Below are 20,187 nucleotides of genomic sequence, written 5' to 3' on the forward strand. Positions count from 1 at the left end.
TCTCTTTCAGAAGATAGAAGCAGAGGGAATACTTCCTGACTCATTCTATGAGGCCAGTATTACCCTAATCATCAAATCCAGACAAATACATTTCACTGCTGAAAACCAATATACCTCATGAACATAGATGCAAAATTCCTCAGCAAAATATTAGCAAATTGGAGAATAAAAAAATTTTACACCATGACCGAGTGGGAATTATCCCAGATATGCAAGGCTGGCTCAACATTAGAAAATAAATTAATGTAGTCGATCACATCAATAGGCTTAAGAGGAAGAAGGAAAAAAACACATGATAATATCAATAGACACAGAAAAAGCATTTAACAAAACCCAATACTCATTTGCGGTTAAAAAAAAACTTCTCAGTAAACAAGGAATAAAAAAAAATTCTTGGCGGCTTCCCTGGTGGCACAGTGGTTAAGAATCTGCCTGCCAATGCAGGAGACACGGGTTTGAGGCCTGGTCCAGGAAGATCCCACATGCTGCAGAGCAACTAAGCCCGTGTGCCACAACTACTGAGCCTGTGCTCTAGAGCCTTCGAGCCACAGCTACTGAAGCCCGTAGGCGCCTGTGGTCTGCAACAAGAGAAGCCACCGCAATGAGAAGCCCGGCACCACAACGAAGAGTAGCCCCCGCTCGCTGCAACTAGAGAAAGCCCGTGCACAGCAACGAAGACCCAACGTAGCCAAAAATAAATAAAATTAATTAATTAATTTAAAAAAGAAAGAAAGAAAATTCCTCAACTCAATACAGAATATCTACAAAGAACCTACAGCTAACTTCATACTTAATGGTGAGAAACTAGAAGCTTTCCCACTAAGATCAGTAATAAGGCAAAGATGCCCCCTCCCACTACTCCTCTTCAACATTGTACTGAAAGTCCTAGCCAACACAATAACACAAGAAAAGGAGATAAAAGTATACAGATTGGGAAGGAATAAATAAAACTATCTTTGTTCATATATGACATGAATTTGCATCTGGAAAAGGCAAAACTATGGAGATAATAAAACGATCAGTAGGCATTGGGGAAGGGAAGGATTAAAAGGTGGGGTACAGAGAATTTGTAGGACAGTGAAAATACTCTGTATGATACAGTATTAATGGATACACGTTGTTATACATTTGTCCAAACCCACAGAATGTAGAACACTAAGAGTGAACCCTAAGTTAAACTATGGACTTTGGGTAATTCTGATGTGTCAGTGTAAGTTCATCAGTTTTAAAAAATATACCACTTTAGTGGGAGGAATATTGATAATGGAAAAGGCTATTATGCGTAGGGGCAGGGGTAGACAGGAAATCTCTGTACCTGCCTCTCAATTTTGCTGTGAACCTAAAATTGCTCTAAAAATTCAAATCTACTTTGAAATATTTGTCAATTGGCTGCTTGCTATAGTTTTGTAGTTTGAGGCAAATAGAACCTTATTTGCCTTGGCTTTAATTAAGAAGAAATAAAATTGTAGGGAGAGAAATTAAAAATTAACAACCAAAGGGTAGTGCAGGAAAAGATGGCAAAGGCTTATGGTGTTGTCTAGATAAGAAGGATCTACCTGTAAAAACTGATCTCATAGTTTCCATTTCTAGTTGAAAATTCAGACACGTGCTCATATCATTCTAGTTCCTTGCTCTTGATGCATAGGGTGACATATATTCAGGAGTCTCCGGAACAGCCAGGAAGGGCCAGGAGGGTATAATCAAAGAGACAAACAAATGAATCTGAGACCATTAGGTTGGGAGCATCTCAAAGGACTGCACAAGATTCTTCACAGAAGTAAAGTGTAAACTGCAGGTGTATGCGTTCAAGAAGACTTGCAGATCAGGGACGTCATTCTCAGACCAGGGGCACACAGAATATTCCCCAGCTTTGTGTAAAAATACCTGGAGACAAATGAAAATGGAAACACACTGATCCAAAGTCTATGGGAATAACAAAAGCAGTTCTAAGAAGGAAGTTTATAGTAATATAAGCTTACCTTGAGAAACAAACAAACAAACAAAAATCTCAAATAAACAATCTAACCCTGTACCTAAAGGAACTAAAAAAAGAACAAACAAACCCCAAAGTTAGTAGAAAGAAATAGTAAAGATCAAAGCGTAAATAAATAAGAGACTAAGGAGTAGAAAAGATCAGTGAAACTAAGATCTGATTCTTTGAAAAGTAAACAAAACTACTAAGCCGTTAGGCAGATTCATCAAGAAAAAAAGGACTCAAATAAAAACAGAAATGAAAGACAGGTTACAACCAACACTACATGAATACAAAGGCTCATAAGAGATTACTACTACAAACAAATATACACCAATAAAATGAACCTAGAAGAAATGAATAAATTCCTAGAACATGCAAACTCCCAAGACTGAATCAGGAAGAAATAGAAAATATGAAGAGATTGATCATCAACAATGAAATTGAATCAGTAATTTAAAAACTCACAACAAACAAAAGTCCAGGACCACACAACTTCAAAGGTGAATTCTACCAAACATTTAAAGAAGAGGTAACACCTATTCTTCTGAAACTATTCCAAAAAAATTGAAGAGGACAGAACAGTTCTGAACTCTTTCTATGAGGCTAGCATCACCCTGACACTAAAACCAGACAAAGATACTATAAAAGAAGAAAATCACAGGCCAATATCACTGATGAACACAGATGTAAAAATCCTCAACAAAATATTAGCAAACCAAATTCAACAATACGTTAGAAGGATCATACATCACGATCAAGTGCGATTTATCCCAGGGATACAAGCAAGGCTGGTTCAGTAACTGCAACTATAGCAATGTGATATACCACATCAACAAACTGAAGAATAAAAACCATATGATCATCTCAATAGATGCAGAAAAGTTTTTGACAAGATTCAACATCCATTTATAATAAAAACTCTCAACAATGTGGCTATAGAGGGAACATTCCTCAACATAATAAAGGTCATACATGAGAAAACTACAGTCAACATCATACTGAACAGTGAAAAGCTGAAAGCATTTCTTCTAAGATCAGCAACAAGACAAGGATGTCTACTCTCACCACTTTTATTCAACATAGTATTGAAATCCCAGCCACAGCAGACGAGAAAAAGGAATCCAAATTGAAAAGGAAGAAGTAAACTGTCACTGTTTGCGGATGACATGATACTATAGGTAGAAAGTCCTAAAGATGCCACCAAAAAACTACTGATCTCAGTTATATGTGGAATCTAAAAAATAAAACAGGGACTTCCCTGATGGTGCAGTGGTTAAGAATCCACCTGCCAATGCAGGGGACACGGGTTCAAACCCTGGTCCGGGAAGATCCCACATGCTGTGGAGCAACTAAGCCCGCGTGCCACAACTACTGAAGCCCGCACACCTACAGCCCACGCTCCGCAACAAGAGAAGCCACCGCAATGAGAAGCATGCACACCGTAACGAAAAGTAGCCCCTGCTCGCCACAACTAGAGAAAGCCTTTAAAAAACAAAACAAAAACAGACTCATAGATACAGAGAACAAACAGATGGTTGCCTGAAAGGAGGGCAGGGTGCGGGGGTGGAGGAGGGTTAAATAAATAAATGAAAAGGATTAAGAGGTACAAACCCCAGTTATATAACAATTAAATCATGGGGAAGTAACATATAGCATAAGGAATATGGTCAATAATATTGTAATAACTTTGTACAGAGACAGATGGTCACTAGACTTATCGTGGTAATCATTTCTAATGTACACAAATGTTAAATCACTATATAGAATACCTGAACTAACATAATATTGTTCATCAACTATATTTCCCAAAAAATGAGATTAAGGTCTGAGAACTATAGTTGACCTAGTTATATTGCATAAATTTGCAGGTAACCTAATCAGCATTATTTCATGACATCATCCAGGGATGCTTGGCCACTTGACATGAAGCAGAGAAAGCAGGTAGTGCGTCACCCGTGCTTGAGATTAATGCCATTGAGGTCAAGAATTATAGATTCAAGATTTTTCCAGTAGTAAATATTTACTCCCATTTTCAAATCACTTCTCAAATTATAGTTCAAAAAATAGGATCACTAGGAAATTTTCTAGGGACTAAATTAAGTAGCAGAGATACAAAAACCAAGACTGGTCTTCACCTTGATAGACATGCTATAGAACGCCTCAAGTAAATCTCTCCTTTGTTTCTTATTCCCACTGCCACCCCAGCTATTACACAAGCTTCCTAACTCTTCTAATTTCCTTTGTCCCCTTACACGTTTCTACCCCCAAATTCTTAAGCTCATGTAATTTTTCTAAAGTACACCTCCAATTACATGATTACCCCGATTAGAAATCGTCATCTATTATCTATTGAAATAAACTAACAACGAGCCCAGTATTCAACATCATCCAAATTTATTTTCCATCCCTCTTTTCCATGGCTCACCTCTCTACCTGCAGACCTTCCCACTCAGATCTTAGATCAGCTTAGATCACTTAGATACGATCTTCCGTATTTTGAGTTCCTGCTCTCTTTCAAATCCCTCGAGTACTTTGTATGTCTCTGTGGCACTTACTTTACTCTGCTTTCTTTTGTTAAATGAGTCTTATTCTTCCCACTCTCCCCATGACACATTAAAATATTTTAGACCAGAAATTGTATCTTGCTTGTTTTTGTATTCCTATTAGCACAAAGTACATGAGTACATGTTAGGGACTCATAATAATAATAATAGTAATGCTTAATTGAATGGAGTTCACTAATCAACTTTTTCTTTTATTATTATCTTGCTTCCTAAAGAGACATACCTCATAATTCCTACAGCATCATCTGAGGTAGCTAGCTAAAATAATGTAGCATCTGTACTGTTTGCCCTAAGATTGTGTAAAATTCTTGGTAATTGTTAAATCCTAGAATCTGGCTCTTTCGTGTCACTTTCCTGAGATGTCATGCATGAGCCAGTACGTATACATCTTCATTCAAAATGCATTTTTTCAACATGATTCCCAGGTCCATTCTGTCTGTACTTGTACTTAACAATTTATTTGCATAAATTGGGTATTAGTCTTGTCAGTGGTTATTCAGCTTGTCAGCACCCAGGGTAGGGTCACCCCATTCATGGAGTAAGTATAAGTCAAACTGTCTCCACATTGCCAGCATAATGTAGGTAGAGAAATACAATGTGAGTCATCATCACACAGGCATGAGTCATGGGTCAAATAACCTTTCATTAAAGAAAGAAACGGTATAGGGTAAAACCGAGCCGAGATGAATATTCCATTTAACCCCATCACCTCTTACCCCATTACACTTTGTGGAAAGACTCAGTGAAGAGTCTGAAGAGCTCTGAACTCCCAACGTCGAAGGGCAATAGAATGCAATTAACACCCTGCATTGTTTAAATAGCTTACTTTGCAGGGGAAAAATGTCTAAAAAGGTTTAAATTCGGTATAAAATTCTAGCAACCACGATTTTAATCTCATACCAACTGCAAAATATTTCTCTCATTGTCTAAATAAAAAGAAGGCTATAATACATTCTGTCTGCTTGTTTCAGGGCTCAGTTATTAACCTTTAAGAATCTTTTGTAGGATAAAAGCCTCTTTCTCCAGCAAACACATCTTGAAACTAGGACTTAATCTAAAATCCTAACTCCTGTCATGGACCACGTCGGAACTTCAATCCCTATTATAAAAAATGCTGAACAATATTTCAAACACAGGAATTTCAGCACTTTTCTTTTTTTTTAATTGGCAGCTAAAATAATAATAATTTTTAGAAGTCACAAAAATGAAACACTACCTTCTTTTCCAACACACAAACACACGTTAAAAAAGAAAAGCACAGTACTCAGTCTGATTACTCAACAGCACGTCATCGCAAACGCAAGCGAAAACTGGGTTGCTGTTTCCATAGCAATGACTTTATGTAGCTTAACTCTGCTGGGAATTTAACCAAATCCCCAGCAGCAGGAGAAAATCATCAGCAAAAATTTTGTAACATATGTCAAGTGCCAACAGATCAGTGAGGGGAAAAATAGTTTTATTTTCTCTTCCTTTCTACTCCAAGGAATACCTTTATGTCAAGCTGTTTGAAGAAGCATACAGATATTGTTGGTCACTCTGCACCTAACTCAAAATTTTAAAATACCTGGTTTCTTCCTTCTTAGATTAAAAGAGCTGTTGGCACTCAGCCAGGCTCTGCAGCACACTCGTGCCCAGAATGACATTAGACACGGACAAGAACCGTGTGCGTCTTCCCATGACTATCAGGTTACTCGTCCTAAAGGAAAACTCAATCCGCAGTGTTATCTCTTGAGCACGAATGCAAATGGAATTTTATTCTCTATTTTGCTTTTGAAGCCATCCTCATCCCGGGGTGCTGTGTGTGTATGCGCACGTGAGTGTATGTGTATTTGTGCATGCATGAAACAAACATTTTAGTTCTACTAATGGCCCAATAATTAAAGCCAGAGTTTTTAGCAGGAAAATAATAGATATGGTCCTCTTCACTATTTTCTTTAGTTCCACCAGGCCTATATCTGGAAGGATCTTCTAAGTATCAAGTTAGAGGCCATCTCGTTCAAGGTACTGAAATTCCCTCTTCAGTGTATCTTCATAAGAGAAAAAATTGTAATCGACACACAACAGGCAATTAATACCCAGTGAAAATGGTTGTCTCAGAATGAGTAAACACCTTCAATGGCGAGGAACACATTACTTTCTAAGGAGCCTATTCAGTTTTGAACAGTTCTCAATGTTAAAAAGAAGTTTCTTATGCTGAACCTAAAATTATCTCCTTTTTACTTGCACCACGGGCCTCAAAATTTGCATCAATTTCATACTTCCACAGAGGTACAAATTAAGCCCAATATCTTCATATCAAAACACTTCACAAAGCTGAGGCCAGCTTGAGTCTACTGCCTTCCATTCTGTACAGTCCAATATTGATCCCCCTGCCCCTACCTCATTCACCTCTAAAAGTAGGTTATATGGCAATGCCTTCATTTACTCCATTATTTCTAACGCAAAGTAGATAATTGGCCTAAATTAGGGGTATCAAACAAAAATGACATCAGAGGCCAGGCAGGTAACTCAACTTATGTTGAGTTGCCTTATGTAAAGTATCTTCACATAAGGTCACAGGGAGCAGTGACAACAGACACACGGGTCTGTAGTTGTAATCCTTGGCCTAAATTACTCTGATACCAAATATCAAATTAATAGGGTAACTATGAAAATCTGAGAACTTAAAGAAATTTTCCCTGATTAGGCTGGGGGAGAGGGGACAGCTGTCACCTACGTCATCAGGCCACCCAGACTGGCGATCATGGGACTTTAGCCAGTCAGCTTCCCCTCAATGGTGCACTGAAAGAATACAGATCAAACTCGTCATTTTCTCATTTTTAAGTATCTGCTGTCAGGTAAACTTGTTTTACACTGGAATGAATAAGGCACAGACCATCAGGAAAGACCCATCATGACTGAAAACTAATCATTTTTTAAAAGTTAGTCTGAATAAAAGACAAGGACCAACAATCATGGAGTATTAAGAAAGCTCACACTCTTCATTTCTATACTCCAATAAACTCTTTAATTTGCTAAGACTTAACATGCTTTTCTTCAAACACATAAGCTGTGCACTCCTTCGGTTCTAAAGTCCTCGTGCTGCCCCACAAAGTGCACGTAGACTGTCTGTCCTCCTGCTCACCACGTAGGAAGGCCCCTCAGGAGCTGACCTGTGAGGACCCAGACCTCATCTGTGCTTAAAGCCCAGGGAAGGTGGTAGCTCTGCGTATGTTTGGAACCATGGTGGTGATGTCATCTACAAAATGTCGATCTAATCACCACAAGCTCCGGAGCACAGCACATGGGACCAATAAAAACCAAAACAAAACAAAACAAAAAACTCAAGTTTTACCTCAGATGGGTGAAAATGTATCATTCTTTTCTGAACACGTCTCATAGTTGCAAGCGTGTGCTTGGTGACACTTACAGCGGGTAATAAATGGTCCTGAAGCTGGAGTTTTCTACATGCGATCTCCTCTCCTCTACAGAAGTAGCCCCTGGACTTAGCCCCACTTGACCGTTTAATTATTGAATCATTCGTGACTTTAAACATTCTTTTTACAATCGACGTTAGCATTCCACATCCACATACAAATATTCATCCTCGAAAAAGAGTAAATCGTTTCTTGGTTTACCTCTATCTGTCATCTCTGATCCAGCCGGCTTGTCTGGGACACAAAGATGATCTAGGTTGCTACTCAATGAAGAAGCGTCATCACTGGATAAAGAGTTCAAAACTCCACTTTCTGATGTGGCGAAGCTGGTTTCCAGGGCCCTGCAACCATTTGCCTCCGAGGGTGCAGGTGAGCGGGCCTGCACAGCGCGTGTCACAGACTGTCCCACGTCTTCAGTGGCAGACGAGATGTCAACCACGTCCATCCAGGGCGGTCTTTCTCTAGATATGAGGGAAGACAAACTGCTGGGTGTCTTTTTTATGTTTTCCATGGAAGAGAAAGAACGCGATGTTTCATTCAATTTGGGTGAAGACGAAGATGCCCGCTGGGCAGCCTGTTTTTCACAAATAAAAGCAAAAGAGAATAAAATAAATCATGATTAAGTCAGCATTCTCTTCTTTTCATTTTCAAGGAAGGTATTCCAGCGTTTCAAAAAGTTGCCAATAATAAAGGAATCAAAAGAAAAAGAGATGGTATTTATACCAGCATTAGGGACACTATGATCCCATTTTCCAAAACCAATCTGTATAACTTTGAATTCACTACTCTAGGATCTGAAAAATCTCCATGTCATGAATTACCCTACTCTTCAATGCTCTCCAGGTAACTAAAAGACTCCTTTGAGAAATTCATTGGAACACTGAAGGACGCTTTGAGCAAAAAGTAGATTGCAATCTCTCACTGAATTCTTACCAATTGAGCAAAAAACCTTGAGAAAGGTGATTAAGAGAGGGAAAGCAAAAGCTGGAGCCAGACGGGAAGCAAAATAATATTAACTGAGTGGAAGACCAGTGATGTGGGTACAACACATACATTTACACCCTCAAATATCTGTCACAGTTCCTTAGCACATGACCAGTATAAGCTCATAACTGCAGGGTTAAGTGAAATAATGTTAACTCATTCACTCTTCAATAATTTTAAAATATCAATAAACTTTCACCAAAGAAGACGGGAATACATATGCAGTCTCCTCATTCATTAAAGGGAAACCAAAAACTATGAGAAGTGGGTTGATGGTGGTGTAGGGTCTTCTGAAAGCAGCTCCTGACATACAATCCAAGGGTGAATGCCAATCCTTGGCAAAATTTTCACCAGTCCATGGAGAAAACATCAATGCAACATCACCAATGTCCTCTCTGGGTAAGGACTTCATTTATTCTGAGATTTTACCCTTGTTACATTTTGAGTTAAAATATATGCCTTCATTTGGAAAATGGTAATGGTAGCTATTAGCTTTTGTCTTTTGGAGATTTTTTTTAATGTTCTCCATAGCAAAGTAAAGATTTGGCAACTATATGTTGTTCCTCCATTTTTAATTTCATTGGTCAATAAAAATCCAAAAAATCTAAACACCAGTGCTCTAGGGGTCACCCTATATCTCCAATGGCAGATAAGATAGAGAAGGCTTTTTCTGGTTCGGTTTCATTATGTCACCCTATGAGATACTCCTGTCAATTTCAAGCATTCAGATCTCCAAGGAAGTGGAGGAACTGGTAGGGAGGAGATTGTTAGAGGGAAGAAGCCAAAGAGCAAAATAGGCTCCTTTCCCCAAAACCTCAGCATCACTGCAACTAACTCGAGATAGTCGACTTTGTTCCAAATTAATATGTGCCCAAGAATTTTGCAGGTTCTAAGCTCTGAGTTCTGATGGAAAAAGTCAGGAAGTGTCCGATGAGTGCCTAGCTGGCTGCACGCTAGAAATGGATTGTCAAATAAGCAATAAATCCACTTTTTAGTAGCATGACACTAAAACATCTAGTTAAGATACTAACTCATCACACACATCTTCTTAAAAATAATATATTTGGCATGACATGAAAACTTTCCTTTCAGGAATGTGTCAAAAATCTTTCAAACCAGCTGCCTTCAATCACCCAGACCACTTAACTAGGAGATCCAGATCTGGATCTGGATTTACTAAATAAAACCCTAGCTACCCAGAGGAGGTAATGCACCCCCTACCAAACTGTCCAAATAAATGCCAAGACTTGTTTACTCGTTAGCAGGATCTACGGAATAAATGCTAACAAAATTACCCATTCAGGCCCAGTCCTGACACAGTTCCCTATTGTGAGCTATTTTAGTAAAACTTGGCTTCAGTGGGATCAGCTTCCTTTTCTGAAAAGAGACCAAACACGAGCTTTTCCTGTTTCTCCTGCTGATACTACTGTAATTTGATTATAGCAAAATGGGCTATTTGTGCAAAAAAGCTGTTGCTGCAGCACTTTCCATAAGCCTTTTTAAACCTCAAAATTCTGCTTAAAAGACTGAGGAAAGACACATTCAATGAGCGTCAGAAATTTCAGGGGAGTGTATTTCTGCTTGTGGTACTCCTCAAACACACAGCCAATGCTTCCAGCCCACTTTCTCTAGCACCACGTATAAAGTTGGTTTTCAAACGGAGAAAAGAAGAGCGAGGGGTGGAAAAAGGCATAAGGAAAAGAACCAGAGAGAAGGAAAAACAACATGAGAAAAGGATGGTGTGTACCAGGTCAGAGGGAGTTTTCGTTAGAAGAGAGATTGACAGAAATCAAAGGTTACCTGGAGTGCAGTTACAGAGGATCGATAGGGGAATGTGCTTTATAAACCCTGTGGTTTACTAAAGCTAAATCCTGCTTTATTATTTCTACCATTCTCTAGCTATTCATAGCCATAAGGCAAACAGAGAACCTTTAGCTCAGTGCCTCTAGGAACCATCCAAGTTACACACCCAGAAAACTCCCCACTGCAAATCACATGAAGGTAGAAAGGAGCGACAATCTCTCCTCTCCAGCCCACCCCTGCATGGCTCACACAACCCCAACCTTCAAGGGCCACCTCCTCCAGGAAGCCTTCTCCAGTGGCCTCAGGGCGAGGTAGGTATCTTTTCCCCGTGCTCCTGGGCTTACTTCTATCCTGGGCTTACTTCTATCACACCAGCTAGAGTATCATTTTGTCAACTAATACTGTAATTGCTGATGGATTTGTTCCTCTTTTTCGGTGAGTTACTTGAGAGCAGGCTGCTTTTAATCATTTTTGCATCTCCATTTTTTTTGCATTTGTGCCTGACCTTAGTAAATTAATAAATTAATAGCTAGTTGGTAATAAATTAATGCTATAAAGACTGGTCTAGAAAACCAGCTATGTGAAGGCAAACAGCCCAGAGCAGTTCAGTCTCTTACTCAGGAGCACCCTGAAGTTGTCTGTGAAGTTGCTGTGGATGATTTCTCCTAATCCTGGGATCCGGGGTGACCATTACTGATTGCAATGCAAATACTCCCACAAAGTATTCTCAGAATCTCAAATAAAATTATTTTATTTATTAGACATTAATAATTGTATGTGGTTTCATTTATTTCAGAACATTTGGGCTTCAAATTTTTATTTTTTTAATGAGCAAATGAAAGACATTTAAAAAATCTTAGTTTTAATGAGGAGAGTATGTACATGATTAAATAAAAGAATCAATATTGCTTTTCTCCATTTTCTGTATAAGAGATTTTTATTCATTGAAGAAGCTTAGTTCAAAAGCTGATTAGCTCTAAAATTCTTTTCTCTGAATTGTTTTTAAAACACAAGTTTAACATGGGGAAAAAAAGAGTTGAAAATGGCCACCACAAGCCTGTAATTAGAAAGGAGTGAGTCAGCGTATAAATCTTAAGCAACATTAGTCAAAGTATATGAAAAAATAAAAGACTAAACAAAATACAACCAAATGAGAAAAAAAGGAAAGTACACAGCTGTTCTTTCCTTCCATTGGCCATATTAATGAAAACAAACTAACCAATTGCTGTTAAGCCCTAGGAGGTATTGTGTTTATAATTCCACCTTATGCTAGTAGAAACATTATTCTGAAAACCCGAAGACTTTGTATGGTATACTGCCCCCTCTGTCACTGGCCTTCTGCATGACCTTGGGCAATGAGCTGCAGACCATCCATTCCTCACTCCAATCTTTAGTATCCAAGTGGCCTTGGAGAAACCACTTTACTTCCAGGTCCTAGCTTACTGACTTCCTGCTTCTACCATTACCCAACCCCTCCCTACCCCAGTCCATCCACCAAACAATAGCTAGAGCATTTCTAAAGCAGAAAATGCATCATAGTATTGTCCTGCTGAAAATCCTCCAGTGACTGCCCATCATGAGTAGAATATCCATAGTCATCATTATAGCCAAGACAACCCACATGGACCCCTACCTACCTCTCCAGCAACATCTCCTTCAACCTCCCCTTCCCTCTCCTTTCCAACCATATGGTCTTCTTTCTGTTCCTTGAGCACATCTCTGGCTCCTTCTGCCTGAAAAGCTCACTCTGTGGATTTGGGGTTGGCTGACTCCTTCCCATCACTTCATTCTCAAGTCAAATATCACCTCCTTAGCAGGCTCTTCCCTGAGGGTCGTAAGCAAAGCAATATCCTCCCCAACCTCAACCCCAGCCACTCCCTAGAACACTGCCCCAGTTAATGCTTCTTCATAGCATTTATCAGTACTTAGACTGTTTGAATTACAAATTATTGTGACTTTTCTTCAACTTAGAACTTAAGATGCTCCAAGGAAGAGACTGTCCAGCTCAGTTCAGCATCCCCTTCTTTGAAAAATACCTGGCACGTGGTTGATACAGAAAAAAAAAATTGTCTGCCTTAGATTATCAAAAAGAGCAAATGAGAGAACATAAAAGGATATTCGTAATAAAAGGTAAACTTAAGCTTGCAAAGGTTACTTAAGACAGGTCTATTTACTTCGCTGGCACTTGACTTCATTTGTAAAAGACAGGACTTCTATGAGTCGAATGAAGTCATCCTTCTGAAAGCCAAGTGAAATCACTAGACAAGTGTAAAGTAACTTTCTAATTCACACGGGGGAATATTTGTATAGCTGCAGATCTGTGGAGGAAGTGGAGGAAGCGACAATCGTCACCCACGCGCCCATTTATCAATCCATTAAATAAATATTTAATTAGGTTCAAATATGTGTTAGACAAGGTCACAGACGTTGCAGGTAAAGAAAAAGATATTGGACACTGCCTCTAACCTTAAGAATTTAATCATTAGATAAATAAACCAGATACACAAAATCTATAATTCAAGGCAGAGACTAACACCATGAAAAAAGTATCCCATAAAATGCACTATAGAAATATAAAGAGTTTAGAAGAAGGAAAGATCCTCCTGTCTCAGAGGACCAGGGAAGGTTTAATGAAAGAAGTCACATTTAAACCAGTCTTGAAAGATATTTAGAAGGTGGAATTGGGGTGAGAGTGAATGGTTCCTGCAAGTGGAGAAACTTTGTAAATATAGGTACAGGAGCAGAAACGTCTGGAAAGCTTTGGGGAAATAGGGGGCAGTTTACTGGGCTGATGAAAAAGGAGGAATCAGCAACAAGACTGTCATGGCAGTTAGAAGTAAGCCCAAGGGCCTGAAATACCAAGCCAATGAATTGAGGATTAATTTGATAAGCAATGAGGATTCACTGAAAGGTCTTTTGTTGTTGAATCAATTTATCAGAACTGCACATTAGGAAGACTAATTTGGAAGTGGTTTTATTAAGAGGAAAGAGAGATTAGAGACAAAAAAAAAAAAAAAAGAGGCTGCTATTTCAAAATAGCCTGGGCAAGAGCTAGTGCAAACCCCAACTGGGGCAGGGGCAAACAACATGGAGGCCCGGGAGAGGTTGCCGGACAGCCCCTCTGCCTGTGACTGACGGCCAGAAGATGAACTGTTAAAGCAAGAGGCGAAATGTAAAATCTAATTTTAGAAAAATCTTAAAATCAGTTAAGTGCTCAACCATAGAGCTTAAGAAAATGTTTTGCATCTTGAGGACAGAGGGTGAATTTTTCTTTCTACCTTTTCTTTGTAAGTATATGTACTTACTAACAACTTTTCATCCAACTATCTCACTTGAAAGCATTTCTATTATTTTATCATAGTACACGTATCGAAAGAACATGTCTTTTAGTAAACAACTGTGCAAGAGCCATCCTACTAAGATTAAATTTGTATTTCTAAAATTGATTTTACCCCTTTTTGTGTTTAATCTTTGACCTCTGGCCAATGGGCCAGAGTACACAGGGTTTTTTTCCCATCCTTTGGATATAAAGGAATTGTACTTCTGAAAAAGCATCAAAATATAAGAACTAGGGCTTCCCTGGTGGCGCAGTGGTTGAGAGTCCGCCTGCCGATGCAGGGGACACGGGTTCGTGCCCCCATCCGGGAGGATCAAAAAAAAAAATATATATATATATATAAGGACTCTCATGTTAAAATAATCTGCATGAGCTGCTTAAAACTGGGATATTTATCTTCTCTCATATCTGATCCATCTGTAGGTCTACCTTCCAACTACATTCAAAATCCAACCATTCCATTTCTCAACTATGACCTCATCCCAGTCATCACGTTCACTGCACTAGATTACTGCACACTCCCCCTTAGACTTCTTTGCTTCTATACTTTCCCCCTATGCCACAGGGTCTCTCCCCACAGCAGCATGAGTGGCCCTTTTAAAATGGAGATCCAGTCACATCACTCTTCTGATCAAAACTTCCAAAGGCTAAGGAACTCAAAACATCAAAGTCCTTAATGGTCCACAGGCCCCATACATATGGACACAATTATCCTCCAACCTCATTTCCTGCAACTCTCACCTTGGTTCACCCTGTTCCAGCCATACTGTCCTCTTTGCATTGTCATCTATGCACCAAGGAGATCTGGACTCTAACTGCTCCCTTTGCTTGGAAAACACCTTCCCTGAATATCCACCTGACTGACTCTTACACCACCTTTCAAGAGTTTTGCTCAGATTTCAACTCTCACTCAGGCCTATCCTGGTTCCCCTATTCATTGTCACAAACTGTCCTGACCCCTTCAGCTCCACTTCTTCTACTGACCTAGCAGACAATTTACTTATGTTGATTGTTTATTTTCAGTCTCCCTCAACCAGAAGTTTGGCTACATGAAGAAATAAATCTTTGTTCATTTACTGTTGTGTCCCAAGTACTATTTAGAATAGTAGCTCTCAATAAATATTTGTTAAATGAATGAATAAGCATATAAGCACAGCTCAAGTTATCAGATACTTTTTAAAAATTAAACTTAGGGGGAAAATATTTGTAACAAATTTTTAATGATCTTTGATCTCTTAAATCACTTTATAACATATAAAATTAATGAGCTGGAAATGTAATTGAAGTCAGTTCCTTTTTTGCTCTTTTGTGAGTTTCAAGGAATCACAGGTAGTGATTTCCACAAAGGATCTTCCAAAGTGAAACCTACAGAGTTCCATCTGTTTTGAGCCTGTGGAAAAACTCTCCATTTTTAATTTCTCTGTAAATAAACGGATGTTCTTTTCACTATCCATCCTGTGGAGCTTTCTCAAGAAGGAAAGACATAAACAGAAATCTGTTGTTGACTCAAAGGAGACCCTGTAATGTTCTTTATTCTCTGCAGAATGTGGTCCCACCCATTAGAAACAGGTCCAAATTGGTCTGGTGCTGAAGTCTTACTGTTTATCTTTAGAGCAATCAAAATGACTGCACACAGAATTAAACTTTTAGTTCGAGATTTTATAATTTTCCAGAATAGTATGATCTTATACTTTTGAATTCATCATTCCAAAATGAAAGTTCATTACCCAAAAATTTTTTTAAAAGCAAGAACTTAGGAAAGGTTTGGGTGTTTTTGGTTTTTGTTTTGTTTTGTTTTGTTTTCTTGCCTAGGCTTGTATAGCTCAGTCATGGCTAGCCTACGCCAGATTGAGCCAAAACAATAAGCTGCTTCATGCTCTGGATAAAAGTTACCACGATTTTTAAAATTTCATCTGTTTAGATAAAAAAGCTTAAATGTTGTTTTAACCAAGTGTCTGGCATGTCTGTTTTTCAGAAACAAGAGAAAACAAAATCTGCCTGGGAAATACGTGAGCGGGAACAACATACTCTGTTTCTAAGGAAAATAAAATCTAACTGTTCAACATTTATCTATTTCTAATACATTTCTTCAGAAAGAATAATGTTAGCCTTAGTGGTCTTCAAAAAAATGCTTAACTTCTTAGAACTTTAAGGAATAACATTTGATTGACATTTAGAATGACATTCTAAAGAATGCTCCCAATTCAATGACCTAACCTACTGGTCTCACATCCATCCCTTCATTTATTTGTTTGGAAACAAGCATTCTCTGAGCTCCTACTCTAACATTATGTAAGACTATCATTGTATAATGCAATTGAGCCATGATCCTTCATCTAAGAAGACAACTTTGTTGCTTTTACTTTCATCCAGTAGAGTTCTAGATGCCTGACAATGTTCTTTGTAATCTGTGATATAGTTTGCCATTATAAAACTGAAAATCACAGTATTTTAGAACAAAACTAAATCATATAAGAGACAGACAAAAATGGAGAGACACAGAGAAACAGAGATGAAGGCAAAAAGAAACTAAACAGAAACACAGGCTTCTCTATTAAGCCAGCAAGGCACATCTATTTCATTTTTTCCAAATGCAGAAACTGATTTTAAAAGAAGAGATAGACTACTTCAAGGGAAAACTATATTAAAAGAGGCTATACTGTAAATCTAGTGCAAAAACTGGTCGACGTTTTACCAAAGTTTAATTTTATTTATGTCTTGCTTAACTTTGGCTAATCCTATTTAATAGATTTTTAATAAATATTCATTCAATAACTATTTATTTCTGGTCTCAGCTGCTAGCCAAATAAATTAGAAAAGTGACCACAATTCCCCACTGGCAGCAGATAAAAACAGTAGAAGTCATTATTTAAATGATATTAACACCTTAAACCCAGGAACTGGCAAATAAAGATTGAAAACCTTATCATACAAAACAGAAAATTCTGGCAGAAGAGGTCTGGTAAGTGAAGGAGTTTCAGTAACCTATCAGAACTTATAGTTATTCAGGTCCATGGATGAACGAGTGTCATAGTAGAATGGAAGGAGCATATGCTATAAAGCTAGACAGACCGGGGTTCCCATCTCAGGTGCTCCATTTACTGGGGGTATGACTAGGCCATTCTACCTCTCTGAACCTCTGTTTCCTAATCCATGAAATGAAATAGTAATATCTATGTCCTCATGACCTGGGAATAGGAAACAATATGTAAGCCAGAAACAAAGACACCGACCACAACGGACATGATGGATAAACCTGACACATAGAAATCAAGAGCATCTGTCAACAAAAAGAAACAGAGTTTAAAAAATATAAAAGCCATAGACTGGGAAAGAAGATCTGCCTCATTTTTAACTGACAAAGGACTAATGTACAGATTAATAAAGAAATCCTATAAATCCAAAATAATAGTAGTAAGACAGCTAAAAATGTACAAAAGACTTGAGACGCTTAACAGAACAGAAAATCCAAATACCAAAAAATACATGAAAAGATGCTTGACCTCATTAGTAATCAGGGAAATGCAGATTAAATAATACTGCATTTCAGGGTTATCTGAGGGAAGTAAATGATTATATATTTAAAGTACCTATATAAGTGCTGGTATATGGTAGGTATAAAAGCCATAAATCAACCTCGCCAAAGATCTCTGCTTGACTCCTTCTACATGCCGTCGCTATAATGTCCATGAACATCCAAATATAAAGCAACTCTCCATAGTCTTAACGTCCATTAATAACCTGAACTTACACTGGATGCTTCCAAAGCTTAGACTCAAGCTTGGACTTCTCTCTAGTAAATAGACTGAATCATTCCATACCCAGATTTAATGCACCAACCCCACTCCTGGCTTCCTGCTCTCTTTCTGCTTCTAATTTTCTCTTCATGTTATTGCCTTCATCCCCTTTACATTCATTTTACATCGTTAGAGTGCATGCACCTAGGCAAGGTATTTTCAATTCTTTCTGAGAACAAGTAGGATATAAATAAACATTATAAAACAAATCTTTGCAAGCATTGGCCCATTACCTAGAAGTCCTTTGCATTACCATGAACCCTCTGAGCATAATACATCCGTGGGTCACACATAAATGCACTGAATTTGTCATATAAATGGGTTGCTATGGAGAAGGCTCAAAATCAGCGCCCTGAGAACTGCACTTGCTCTTTGGCGAGTACCTTAACTTAGCGTCCTCTAAAAATGTATTAGTCAAGGTAGTTTCTACCCAACTGGAAGGAACGACATCCACACACTTGATCAATGACCAACAGACCAATTACGACGGTACGTACCAAAGGAGAGAGAGTCTCCGCAGAGTAATGAGGGGGTCGTGTCTCGACAGCTATTTCGGGATCTTCCTGTTCACTCTCACTGTAGCATTCTATAACAAAAAGGAAAGCGCTGAATGTTTCAGCACTGTCATCACTTATTCCATAATGCATGAGCAGAGGTTCTTCTCCATCTGGCTATTGCATTTCCAACCCAATTCAGAAAGCACTTATCTAGTGAGCTACCTGATATATAAGACTTTCCCTCTGTGAGGGTTTCTGCCCTCAAAGAGTGTCCAATAAGCAGAAAGACGACTAACCATAGCTCAGGGAAAATGAAACTAATTCCTCAAAAGAGGTGTGAGTCATACACTAAGGGAGCATAAGATCAGTAGTGATTAATTTTGAGCACAGGAATCTTAATGAGCTGAAAATGGCAGGATAAGTAAACCATCAATGGTGCACACAGAGTAATGGGAGTACCAGGCTGAGGACACAGACTGAGCCAAGTATTCGGAGTCCCCTACGGGACAGGGTGGAAAACAAAGCCGAAAGGTTGCTTGAGGCCATATCATAGAAGGCCTTACATACCAGGAAAAGGAGAAGGGTTTTGTGTAGTTACTTTTTGCTCACAATCTATAAATATACTTCAAATATATAATGGGTGTTTATTTTATGGAAAAGAAGACCAAGGAGATGATTAGGACACTGGTTTCACAGTATTGCATTACGCTTCTTTATTGTTTTAAATCAAGTTGCCACTTTTTCATTTCTAAATTTAAGATTTTATGATTTTGTTCTCCAAAGATATAACTCCCTACTTACAATTTCCAAGTTTTATGTAGTCTGAGCATTTCAGAAATAGTGTCAGCTCTGTGACCCTGGCACCTAAATCCTCTTTCTTCTCAATATTAAGGAGTAACTTCATCATTAAGAAGAATTAGACTCTTGTAGCTTTTGAACCCTGAAAGCTACAGACTGAGCTAAAAATACAGCCTCTGTCCCAATCTGACATTCAGGCTCCTGGTACAAACTTAGGGTAATTAGTCTCAGCACACACCTGGTGGAAATACTAAAATATCAGAGAGGAAACAGTGGGCTGAAAGTTATCTGTCTCGAACATGACGAGATCATGTCTATGAGTAAGAATTCAGTAAGTGGGGCAATAAAACATTTGCATTGGCAATTGGTTGAGATCCCAGTGAAGCCTACAGCTGCTAATGTGTGGGTGAAGTGTGAAAAGCGTTCTTAGCCAGCATGGGAAGCTCTATTCCATGTTGGTGAGCCTGTGTGTCTATGTCTGTCTATACATATTTTCAGATAATTTTAAATAACAAAGTATGGTTCATTAGAACAAGACTACATAGAACATGACATTGTATTTTCACCCTATTCTAATATTCTTGCTAAATTTTCAGAAATTGAAAATAGAACATACCTTCATCCTTTGTAGTGGATTCAAGATGGATTATAGCTGATCCAAATTTGTTTAACCACCTAAAATTCAAATAGAAAATAAATGTTTGACCAGAGACACTGGTTCCCAACATATTCACCTTTACGCTAGACCCTAAAGGAAGGTCTTGTACCAGACTTTATAACATAATTAAGTCATAGTGCTATGGTCAATCTAAACATTTCTAGAAACAGCCTAAGTTTGTGGTATGGAAACCTAAGACCTCTGGTTTCACAATACTGCCTGTACTTACGGCATTCTTTGTCAGATAAGAAATGAGGTGGCCCATTATACAGCCAGTTAAAGTGGGCAACTACATTAGATATTCTAAATATACGAATAAATATATGTTTTGTAATTGTGTATTTGAAATTCTCGTCAA

General features: G+C 38.4%; 2 protein-coding genes across 12 annotated transcripts in view; one reads left to right on the forward strand and one right to left on the reverse strand.

The window, feature by feature from the left end:
- The window catches only part of OPRM1 (opioid receptor mu 1), a 155,503-nt gene that overhangs the window by 98,168 nt on the left and 37,148 nt on the right, over nucleotides 1-20,187 (forward strand). The gene's annotated exons all lie outside the window — the stretch shown is intronic.
- IPCEF1 (interaction protein for cytohesin exchange factors 1) overlaps nucleotides 1-20,187 on the reverse strand; it is a 177,545-nt gene that overhangs the window by 20,704 nt on the left and 136,654 nt on the right. For all 11 annotated transcript variants that reach the window (XM_024748041.1, XM_024748037.1, XM_024748042.1 and 8 more), the window contains 3 exons: nucleotides 19,788-19,846; nucleotides 18,374-18,462; nucleotides 8,157-8,529 (listed from right to left, as the gene is read on the reverse strand). In XM_024748041.1, the coding sequence (XP_024603809.1) occupies nucleotides 8,157-8,529; nucleotides 18,374-18,462; nucleotides 19,788-19,846 (521 nt within the window). The remainder of the gene's footprint in view (nucleotides 1-8,156; nucleotides 8,530-18,373; nucleotides 18,463-19,787; nucleotides 19,847-20,187) is intronic.

This window comes from Neophocaena asiaeorientalis, unplaced genomic scaffold (assembly GCF_003031525.2).
Source record: "Neophocaena asiaeorientalis asiaeorientalis breed wild unplaced genomic scaffold, Neophocaena_asiaeorientalis_V1.1 scaffold123, whole genome shotgun sequence".
Lineage (NCBI taxonomy): Eukaryota > Metazoa > Chordata > Mammalia > Artiodactyla > Phocoenidae > Neophocaena > Neophocaena asiaeorientalis.